Raw genomic sequence first — 11,509 nt, 5'->3', positions numbered from 1 at the left:
CTAGCAGTTCTTTCACCCGTGCTCGTAGTGCAGAAGTAGGCTGATCATGCCACTTCCTCATGTCTTCTCCACGGTCACGTAGGTAGCGCCACATGGAAACACGCGGTGCAATCGTACTGTTGTTCTTTGCTCGAGCTGGGAAGCGTGTGCGTTTAACAGCTGAGACTTTTGATGATGCAGGTGGGGAGTAGGATTGGACTAGTTTGATCAGATCCTTCATTAGACCTGGTGGCCCGTACGAGGATTGACCTTCATCAGTTGTTTCTGATACTATTACAGGATCATTACAATTAGTTGATGGAAACAATTTCTTGCACATTTCATCTACTCGGTTTTCTAGCCGTGAGATGGCAGAAACTGCGGCATGCAGTTGGGGGAGCTGCTGATCGATGGTTTGAAGCATTATAATCAGCTCAACAACTCGGGGCCATCTGTCCACGAATCCTTTAGATCCTGATACCAATGACTGTGCAATTCTCTCTGGTGCTGTACTTGTGATTTTCTGCCACATGTCAGGATCGGCCCTCACTCTCTCAGGGTCAAGTTCGCTTGGATCAGGGCTGTACAACATTTTCGCCATGGCCAATTCCCTCAGGCGCTGAATACCTTTTTGGACGGTATTCCAACTATCAAATTTAGGCTTCAAAGCATCCTTATAGGGGTACCTTTCTCTCACGGCTTCTAACAGCCGCAACCAGAGAGTGGCAGCTCCATCCGAACATCTGCTAATCCCTCTGTCGATACCTGCATCTTGGGCAATGCTTCCTAGTTGGCGAGCTTCATTACCATCTAGAGACAAGCTGTTGGCCCCGTTGTCCCAGCAGCGAAGCAACCAAGCAAGGATACCTTCATCTTGACGCCGTGTGAACTCCTTTCTTGAGCCTTGGATTTCAGTCAGCTTCAGAGGTCGACAATAGGTGATTTCCTCCTCATCATCAGTCTCTTCTTCATGCCTCTTGGTTTTTGCCTTTGCTTTTTTCGGTACTGCTCCATGCCCGGCACCTGGGTCTTCTGCTGCCCCCCCCCTGTGCTTCTCCTTCTTTTCGTTCTAGACGCATGGACACCCGTTTCCATTTCTTGCCTTCCACAGGGGCAACTGATATTGCTACTGATGCCTCCTGTGACTGATCAGAATTAACTTGGGCTTGAATCTCAGATCGGAAACTCTCTCTCTCCAGAATAGTATGATACAAAGCACGGTATGCATAAGCCAAACCCCACATAAGGTTTACCTCCTTAGATCTCTGACCCAAATACTCACTTAATTTCTTAGGGTCCCTTAGGTGTTCAAGAGTGAAATCCCATGACACTGCGGGTCCCCATGCTTCTAAGACTTTTCCTAAACCTTTCCATATTCCCTGCCAGTCATCATTCTCTGGTTCTGGAGGAGACTTCCGCATAGAACGAATGCATAGGAACATATATGCATGCATTGATAGTGATAACATGAATGCAAGTATGAACCCTATCTCAGTTATTGAAAAGCGTGTGGAAATCTGAGAGTACAACCTAAATAAAAAGGGTTTTTTTAGCCTGTACAATGAATTAAACATGGTGGTGTTTGTAAAATTGCCTGTTCCATCTGGGATGCAAGTATTTGTAAAATTGCCTGTTCCATCTGGGATGCAAGTGTTTGTAAGATTCACAGTTCCATCTGAGGTGTAGATGCCAAAATTCTGACCATACCACATCTCGTAAAAGTACCAGGCAGGTGTCTCCATCAGTATCCACCTTATTAGGCTATATATCTGCACAATTCCACAACACCAAATTATGGTGTTAATAGTTGACCAATACTTTAAGAAGATCATAATTGCTTTCAATCCCTTAAACAGAGCAACTGGGATGAAGAGTGGATTCATAGCTGGCAGGCTCTGTAAAAGTCAGAGCTAGCTAGCTTTGCTCTAAGGGAGAAAGAAATCCCTTTGTTTTCTACACAAAAGTTAGATAGCAATGCTGAGAATGTGCAGCAGCCCTTAATGTTGACAGTTTGTCTGGTATTTCAAGGTCACGTTCTCTGTGAGCAGCTACGGAAAGATAACACTCCCAACACTCCCGTAACGAAGCTCTTTAAGAGCAAAGAGAGAGTTGTTCTAAAAGCTAAAAAGCTCTATGCCCGCATCCTCCACCAAAAATCTGTCACGGGTTACTTAGATTTACCTATGCCCATGACAGGGGAAGCCACCCCACGCCCCCCCCCCCCCCCCCCCGGGGCCTGGAAAGGAGGGGAAAAGGGGAGTGGGATAAAACAGCGACAATCTAAGGAGGAAAAACTTATTTTACTAAATATGATATCGAAATACAAGATAACACAATATAATATAATTAAGGCTAACAAATCGAACGAAACAGAGAGAGAGAGAGTCTCCGAAAACCGAGAGGCCTACTGTGAACTCTAGGCGACACGGCTGGAACGCTTCCCACTCTCCGAGAAGTTCGAGAGAAGAAGGAGGGCACTCCAGCCTGGGAACGAGATTATATAGAGTCCTGGTCCCGTGACTTATTGTTACTCCTGTTGTTCTCTGGGATATGTAGTCTTCTTCTGTGGACTGCACATTCAACAGAAGTATCCATACTTGACATGATGTTATGATGTGGAATACTGATAGCAAAATTACAAAATTACAAAACCATGACAGTCACTCTTTGCTCTAAATCTGAAGCAGCAAGTCACTTTTATTCTTTGTTGTTAAAGTTACTGGACCTTTGATGCCTTCTGCTAAAGCTGAGATAAAGTTTCAGTCGGAAAATGTTTCTCTATTTCCAGATTTAATCATGAGTACCCTAGGAAAAGTCTTCTGTAAAACAAAGCAGAGTTAGAAGGTTTTTTAGAGTTTCAGTCTTATTGCCCCCCTGTCTCTATGTCATTTCTATGTAGAGCAATATAAAGAAAGACAGTGCAAGTCAAATAATCCATTTAACTATCATGGATTACTTTTATTTCAAGATTTGGGTCCTGTAATTCAAAACTATGCAAACTCATTATTTCTCACTTTGGTATTTTCCTTCATTTAGCAGGAGAGGAAAGTTTTAGACAAAGAAATAAAACTTCATTTATTGAACCAAGCAGAAAAGGATAGGCTGAGAAAAACTACATTTATTCATTTAATTAATTAGACTGAAAATAAATGATACTGCTTAGAAACTGAAACACAGATAGGAATGTTAGCAAAGTGATATGATTCACACCGTACATGAGATATACAGAAGAAAGAGACTCACTATCTATGAATCAGACCAAGCTCAGCTGGAAGTATTATCCAGGATTTCTATATCAGTTCTTTCTATGTACCTATGTCAATGTGGTTCTACTGAAGATGCATTTTTTACTGTGGAGACAAAATAATTTTTTCTTCCTGTCTTCTGAAACAATTCTCTAAGGTTTCCCTCAGCACTGGAGAAGTCTGACTGGCCTTGGACAGAACATCTGTTCTATGAAATCTTTGTGCTGATCTCTGCTTACAATAGGGAAGGTACTGCCCTGTTCAGAGTAGCATAACTTGAGAGGCACAATGTGTATGTGCAGGTGTGAAGCAAGAGACTGCAAACATACTGGCTCTGAAGCAATGCTTGCTAAATCAGTTTCCTGAAAAATATATTATTTGATTAAGTGCAAACAGTCATGGATTTTTTGGGTAGGTTTCTGGAAAGTAGCTCTCGCAAAAAGGTAATGGAGTCTCCCCCCTTGTCAATTTTTCAAAGCTGTCTGGACATGGTCCTGGGTAAACTCTTCTAGGTATTCCTACTGAGCAGGAGCATTGGACCTGATGAGCTCTGGAGGTCCTTTCCAAACTTAACTCCACGAATCTGAAAAACACTCCGTTCTTTGCTTTTGGGGAGAAAAAAAAAGAAGAGAAAAAAAGGAAAAATTGTGGAGAATTTTTTTTCCTTCTCTTGGCTTGAACTAGCTTCCTCTTAATACTAAAATGAAAGCCTAGCCTTTTTTTTTTTAATCACATTATTAATAAAACTATCTGTTGAGTCACAAGAACCTCATGGGGACCCACTGTGTGTTGGAATCCACAGAGCTTAGTGATATTCTGCGTATTAGCTCCTACTGATGCACTTCCTCTGCAAAATCGTACTTATTAACCCAGTGCAGAGTAATCCTGAGAGCTGAATCTTATGCTGGGATTCTGAAATTCTACAGTACCTTTTTTTCCACTGCGTGGTTTTTGGTTCATCTTAACATTTTTCAAAGATACAAAATTTGGGCATTTGATCTAAAAAATAAAATAAATAAATAAATACATGTTAGAGAATTTAACATTATATTCCACACACTATCATATTAAGTAGTGAGGCAACTAGGCCCCTCCGCTAGAATGGTAATTTATCTAGAACTCCATCTCTGATACAGCTGAGATATAAGCACACTGTTTTTTTTAGTAGAAACTGTAGAAAATAGAATAAAAGTAGAAACTTCAGAAAATAATAACTGTGCTGAAGACCTTCCAGGATTTAAGCTTAAAATCAACAGCTTGAATCATGGCTAGCATTTCTTTATAAGTCAGGCAGACAATCTTACTGCATAAATAGCAAATGGAATTTGTACTTTACAGAATGGGAGTACCTTGAACAGTAGCTATGGAATCCAAAACAGGCAATGGGACCCAGGTAGTCTGGGGATAAGAAGAAACTCTGTGGGTATGGCTCTTTGTTCAAGCATGTAGGAGTTTACGTTTCAGTGTATCACCTCTCACCTGATGTTTCTGATGGGCTGGAAGTGGCAGAGTAGTGTTGCAGTGGGCGCAGGTTCCCAGCATGCTGTAAGACTGAGTGTCTTTAAGAACTTGAGGTGATATGGAAAGTTTGCTTCTTGTGGGGGAGTGAATGCCAACCACCTTTTTGTTCTTTGGAGGTTTGAGCAAGGTTTTGGAGGTCAATGGATGTTCTCTTTTTTTCCCTCTGGGAGAAATGTCTTTCCATGCAGAGCTGGAAGAGGGAGCCAGAGAGCAGGAAGATGGTGGTGCACTATGGGTTGCACAGAAATTATTCTGCAAGATAGAAGGCAATATAATGAGGTGAACACTGCCATTACACCCAACAGTGTGGTATGCTGTGGTTTTCAGTAGTGGTGAGTCATTGACAGGGATAGTGGAAAAAATGTCACAGGGATGCTGCAGCTGAATATGTGGTATCATTAAGTTATAATCTGAAGAGCTGAGATACACTGCATTTTCTTATCTAATACATGTCTTTAAAAGAAATCATCTGACTGAAATTAAGCAAAGACCATTGTCTTGTTCAGTTACAAAAACACAAGATGTTGAGAGTACTGGTCGTCTGAGAATGACTTACTGCACCTCTGACAAATATTGTCACTGGCACCTTCAGAATGATAAAGGTGAGAAACAAAATACAGACATGAATCATCTAGACAGGCTGCTTACATCCACTTATGTTCACTGCTAATAGAGAAACACGTGAAGTTGATTCCACTTGTCAAGAAGGAATTAGAGTTCTGACTTAATTTTGCTTTTGGCTTTGCTAAAAATGAATCCAACATCCCTTCTCAAAAACTTATTTGCCCCTCCTACACCCTGTTTTATGGCTCAGAATGGTTCATTCCTGCTTCACCCAAGCTAATTCTAGGCCAGGACTTCATACATCCCTGTTGCTAGGGGTTTTTCCCACAAAAGTGTATTTTTCCAACCACCAACTGGTTCCAGTTCTTTTCTGCAACTGTTGTCAGGATTCATTAATTTTTTTATTTATATATATATATTTTATATATATATATACATATATATATATATATATATATATTCTATCTAATAGCTTAGGCCTAATAAAGCTGCTCTCAACTTTAAGAAATCAATGGCTTTAGATATGAAGTAAGAGGCAATCTAAATCAAATTTCCTCTGTGTGACAAATGGAAAGAGGAAGCTCCATTTATTTTCTGATAGAAGGATTTTCTCTTCCAGATTATAATGGTTGCACAACAGGACATAGACAATGATACATCAGTCAGTAGAGTCACTCTGGCTTCACAACAACCAGCATAATAGAAACACTTGGCCCCTTCACTGTGACTGGTTAAACAGAATCCTTCAACCTGCATTACTGAGAACTGTAGAGATGGCAGGAGGATTTTCATTGACATTTAACAGAGATGGATCAGTCCATAACAATGAGAAATTTTACTCGCCAGTGGGGTCAATACATTTTGCATTAGTATATGCTTCCCTGGTATGAAAGTTCACATCCTTATAATAGGACAGACCACTGTTCTGACAAATATCTTTGTGTTTCTTCTGGTCTTCGTACATAGTGTATTTGTTACACTTCCAACACCGCTGTTCAGGTGTTCAGGTGTTCCTGCAGCTTGTTGAAGGGCATTTCCAACTCACAGATTCTGCATTTCATTGCTTGTTTGTGACACTCCTTGGTCTGTACATAAACAGAGGAAATTATTCCAAATTTTCTATCACTACCATTGGGTGAAAACAATAAATGACTTCTTAAGAATGTCCTCTCTATGGAGTATCTACAGAGCCAAAAGAAAGCATAGCTGTGTTAAGAGCTCATCTATCTAGGCTACCTTTAATTTAGGAAGGTTTAAGCAATAAATGAAAAGGAAATAGGAATAATGTGCTATGTCATTATAAGTTAGCAACAGAGCACAAGTCCACCTTGAAAATTCCAGTATTTCACTTACCACCTCCAGGGGAAAATTACTGTGTCTTTTGTTCCTTGAAATGACTAGGCTAAACCTAGCATAGACAGGTTATTCAGATCTTTCCTTGGCCTTGCACTTACACATTAAGCTCTTGTCTTAGCAGTGACTCTCACTTTGTAACTGCCTTTAGAAAAGCAGATGATGTGAGTGTGTGAGTAGAGCAGAGAGGTCTTTGAGCAGCTCTCAAAGAACAGCAGCCTGAGGTGCCAAGAATGAGAAATCAGTATGTCATCATAGAATCCTTAGAGTCGGAAGGGACATCTGAAAGCCATTTAGTGTAACTCCCCTGCAATAAACAGGGACATACATAGCTAGATCAGGTTGCTCAGGTCCTTATCCAGCCTTACCTTGAAAGTCTTCAGGCACAGACTAACATAACTGGGTGGGCAACCATTATGGGATATACTTATATTCAAAGGAAAAGGTAGGTCAAACACTGCCATCATTGAGAAATTTGAGGACCCATAATACCAGTCAGGGATTTACATACTTTTGCTATTGAATCTATCAGTGTGATTCTTGGTGGTGATTCAAAGGTGTCAGCCTCAAGAGTGACAAGTGCTGCACTCCGTACTTACTTTGTGATGCTCCAGCTGGTATTGCTGCATACTTTGGCAACAAAGATTACATCTGACTTGCAAGTGAAATATACACAACATCAATGGGAGCATAAGAGGATAGTTAAAGCTTTCACATGTTGTAAATACAACTTTAAGCTGCTGAGATGATCTTGAGATGATCTCTTTGTCATTTTGATCCCAAACATCAAGAAACTATTAGCGAATTATTTTTTCTCTTCCAGCCTGAGCTGTGTTGATGTGATTTGGAGGAAAACATACGTCTCATGATTCTGCAGAAAGTTGTCATTCTGTGCAAGTTCTGAAAAGCCACACATGAAATGCCAAGTCTGTGTTTGAAATTTTTACTGAAGTTTAACTTGAAAGTGTAGGGCTGATATTCAGTTAGTCTAAAACTTATGGAACATATTAGCTTTCTAGAGATTTGCCATGAGAGGTACTCATATAGATACACAAATGAGATCAGTAGAATTGCTAAAACAATGAAACTAGTAGAAAGGAATAAAAAGTCATGCCTGGGTATTTCTACTTCAATATAGTGCCTCTAGATAGAGGATTCCTAATGTTAAATTAAAAACGTCATGGCATGATTTGAAAACCTGATAAATTCACTTTGCTACTTCAGTTTTGTTTAAAAAGGAGCACTGATATAAATTTGTACAAGCTTTATATCACATCAGATATTGTCTGTCTTCCTCTGTACAGATCATTTAAATTCATGCTACAGCAGGTACTGTTTGATGTCCTATGGTTGAAATAATACTAGAGTAATAGCCAACAGAAGGTATCAACTTTTTACTGCATGCTCTGTCTAGTTCACAAGCAATAGGCACATGTATCCATACCTGATCTGTAATTTGTATTGCTGGGAGAGCTGGGATACTATTGTGTAATCTGAATTCTCTTAACCTGCCTGTGCAATAGTATCAAAAGATGCTGTAACCAGGACTGAAGGTTCATGTCAGACCATTACAGATTTCCTGTTCAAACAATTGTAGAAGTTCAAAGGTAGTTAATAGAGGGCACTGTACCATGACTGTATTTCAAGGCTGGCAGAGCTTTATGCTGATTGCAAGAAGAAAATGGAGCATTTCTTACCTGCTCATGTGCTTCAGTTTGATGGTCTTTCATATCCTTTCTGGCAACTGGTTCACCACATTCTGAACAGAGAGTGAGAAACCACAAGCAGTGGGCCTCATGGAGGCAGAAATTGGCAGCAGTTTGCTATCAAGAACAGAATTAGAAAGAGAGAAGAGTAATGAACCATTGTAGTGGGTTGACCCTGGCCAGGCACCCACATAGCTGTTTGCTCACTTCCCTGTACACACTGCAGTGAGCCCTTGAATTTGTGGCAGGACAGCAGGACATACTGGTGCCTGACACATGTCAGTCAGTGATGCTCATGGGAACACAGCAGCTAGAGGCAAACTCATGCAACCTTTCTGGCCTACAAGATCAGGAAGGTTGCCTGAAAGGATATGCACACTTCCAGCTTTGCTGTTCAGAGGAGGTATATGAGGCACAGTAGATGATGTAATATGAGTTTTCTGTATTGTTCCAAGCTCTGACATCATGTCTGCACACAGTCCACCCAGCGCATTTGCTGGTTTCTCATCATGGATGGAAAGTAAGGCAACATAAATTTGCAACAGTTTCTCCCATGCCCCAGGCCAAAGCAAAATAACATCCCCCGCCCAGGGCAACCAAAGCAAACTAAGCCCAAGGAAGAGGAAAATAAATGAAATTGTGTAGTTTTCTTAAGACAAGTCGCTCTAAGGAAATCAGCCTTAGACATCAGCAGAAGTGGTCTCATGGTCAAGATGGATTAACAGTGAAATGGATTTGCTGTCAAAATGAGTTTTAAAGAAGTTACAAGGACATCTATCAGACATTTTAGGCAAAGTTTATTCAAAACATCCCCTACAACCTTTAAGTATAAAACTGTTAGTCTCTCTTTGTGAAAGATTGTGCTCTGATTTTCCTCTGTGACCCAATAAAATTGAGGTTATCCTATTATTTGTCCTCACTGAGTTTTAAATCTCTTTAAACCTCTTTTTAAATGCAGTGTTTCACAATCTTCATTCATACAATATGCCCAGTGGCAAAGCTACTAGTTGAGACACATCAATTGATGCTATCTTCATGGCCCCTTTTAGCCTTTTATTTTAATACCGATAAAGATGTCATTTCACTTAATTACAAATACAGCAAAATAAAGGAGCATCAGTCATGAGGGAAAACTGAGAAAACTCCAGTGTTTGGCATGGTCTGTGCACGGACTCCTTTGTCAGGTGCTGTACAATTACCCATTATGATACTGTGTAAAAAGAGAAAAAGGGTGAAGAGGGAGAAAGATCTCTTACCAGTTTTTGCAGAATCTGGTCTCTTCATTCCTCATTTTTGTTGTTATTCTGCTGGATCTCTTTTCTTCTAAGAGCAGAGGGGAAAAAAGAAAGAAACTCAAAGCCTATGTTGCAATAACTCCACCCAGAGGAAGTATGAGGTACCTCTTTCCTTCTTTTCCAAATATGTTTAAATGCAGTATGGGATGTATGCAGCAAGCAGGGCCGCTGTCTGGAGCTGACTGATGCACCTGGGGATGAAGGTATTCTCCTGCCCTGCTGCAGGAGGGTGACACCATCTGCCCTCTGCCCTGCAATGCCCACACTCCTCTGCCCTCTCCTGCCCACTGCAGGTGTCCACCAGGGGCACAGAGTTCCCTGAGGAGGAAGGTGGGAAGCTGCCCATCCACGTCTTGTGTCATGGGGACCCAAGTGGCAGTGGGATCCTCTCTTCATCAGAGCTTCACAGAGAGGCCTCTGGGTACAGAGACCTCCATCACTCCTTCCTGCACAGTGCAAACAGGGCCACAGGGCAACATCTCTCTATGCCAGAAGTGGCAATAACCACAGGCAGCTCTGAGGCCCCATCACCCCATGTCACTCTGCAGCTGTGCTGGCAGCAGTGCAGGTGTAGCATCAGCTTGCAGGGATTGTGGCAGCCCATTTGTAAATTCACCCCAGTAACATTCACCACCTATGACATCACAGTTTACGAGGTTGTAGCCCGGATGAGTACCAGAAGAGAGGGATAGGCAGCACCACAATACAAACCTTAGGGCACTTCAGGCAGAGGGCAGCCCCTGGCCAGCAGGGCTGCCTTGCAGGTGGTGGGCTCCACCTGCAGCTTTCCATGCCTCTGAGTTCCATGCTTTGTCACAGCTTGGCTGATGTCACCATGGCCACTGTTTTCTTAGCGTGTGTTGGTCAAAGGGCTACTGGACCTCTGCTGCATGGTTGGTTTGCAGCAAGCAAGGAGGGCAGGGGCATGCTGTGGCCCCCCCTCCACCTCTGGGGCAGCAGTTTCATTAGCATCCAGCCTTGCAAACCCACGTTGAACCCATGGAGCTTGTCCAGCCCAGTCAGAGTTGTGCTCATGTCACAAACAAGAACTGCCAGCTGGTGGAGAGAAAACATTCGCCCACCATCATGGGCAGAAACCCAGCATTGGTCCGACAGCCCCACCTCACTGAACCTTACATCAGGGCTGCTCAGCTCTACCTTTATAGGCTCACAGGCCTATAGTTATTCCTGGACCCCTCCAGTATTTCAGTATGTACAAGGTGAAACCTCCAGCCTGTGCTAACTGGCTTCACCCTTTCTCCCTATTCTACCATGGCTGGGACTGTCTGATAGCATGAATATGCCACAGGTGCAGCAAGTCCTGCCCATCAGTTGATCTCAGCCGAAGGTCATGCAGGTGTACAGGTTTGCACAGGGCGCTTATAAAGGAATGAAATTTAAAGAGAAATAGAAGTTCATATCTTTGTTTCAATACCAGTACTTGTATCTCCAGGATCTCCTGATGAAGTCCTGGCATTTCACATACTTGTTATTGCAACTGATATCTCACAGAAATGTGAAGTAAGGAGCTCTTCCCTGATGCTACAGATCCTACCAGGTGTGGAATTGTAGGTACAGGAGATGCAGAAATTATGAGTTGACCTTCTCTATCTGTAAAACAGGGCAATAATATTAACACTTCTATTTTGCAGAGGTATTGGAAAAATCATTCACTAGTGTTTGTGTAATATATTGTGAAGTTGCATGTAAGAGATGTCCTGGATGTTAGTCAGAAATTAGTCTGGTTCAGTTCCCATCCCAAAAAAACACTCTCTGTCCTCCATTCCTCTCTGGGAAAAAGAGAAAACAAAAAAAACAAAAAAAAAAAAAGAAAGAAAGCGGGGGG

General features: G+C 41.8%; 1 protein-coding gene across 13 annotated transcripts in view; it reads right to left on the bottom strand.

Annotated features, from left to right (window-relative positions):
• Positions 1-2,658: 2,658 nt before the first annotated feature.
• Positions 2,659-11,509, bottom strand: part of XAF1 (XIAP associated factor 1) — a 35,122-nt gene continuing 26,271 nt past the window's right edge. For 2 of the 13 annotated variants that reach the window (XM_085521852.1, XM_085521853.1), the window contains 5 exons: positions 9,625-9,691; positions 8,360-8,485; positions 4,704-4,997; positions 4,154-4,223; positions 2,659-2,798 (listed from right to left, as the gene is read on the bottom strand). In XM_085521852.1, coding sequence (XP_085377978.1) covers positions 2,785-2,798; positions 4,154-4,223; positions 4,704-4,997; positions 8,360-8,392 — 411 coding nt within the window. In that variant the 5' untranslated portion in view covers positions 8,393-8,485; positions 9,625-9,691 and the 3' untranslated portion in view covers positions 2,659-2,784. Of the gene's footprint in view, positions 2,799-3,077; positions 3,830-4,153; positions 4,224-4,573; positions 4,623-4,703; positions 4,998-7,261; positions 7,319-8,359; positions 8,486-9,624; positions 9,692-10,374; positions 10,458-11,509 lie in introns of those variants that run through there. The other 11 variants (XM_085521848.1, XM_032448476.2, XM_032448477.2 and 8 more) reach the window with 11 other exon arrangements.

This window comes from Coturnix japonica, chromosome 22, assembly GCF_054131305.1.
Source record: "Coturnix japonica strain WE chromosome 22, WE-NBRP24, whole genome shotgun sequence".
Classification (NCBI taxonomy): domain Eukaryota; kingdom Metazoa; phylum Chordata; class Aves; order Galliformes; family Phasianidae; genus Coturnix; species Coturnix japonica.
Note: the sequence above shows the minus strand (reverse complement) of the source record. Positions and strands in the feature narration are given on the sequence as shown.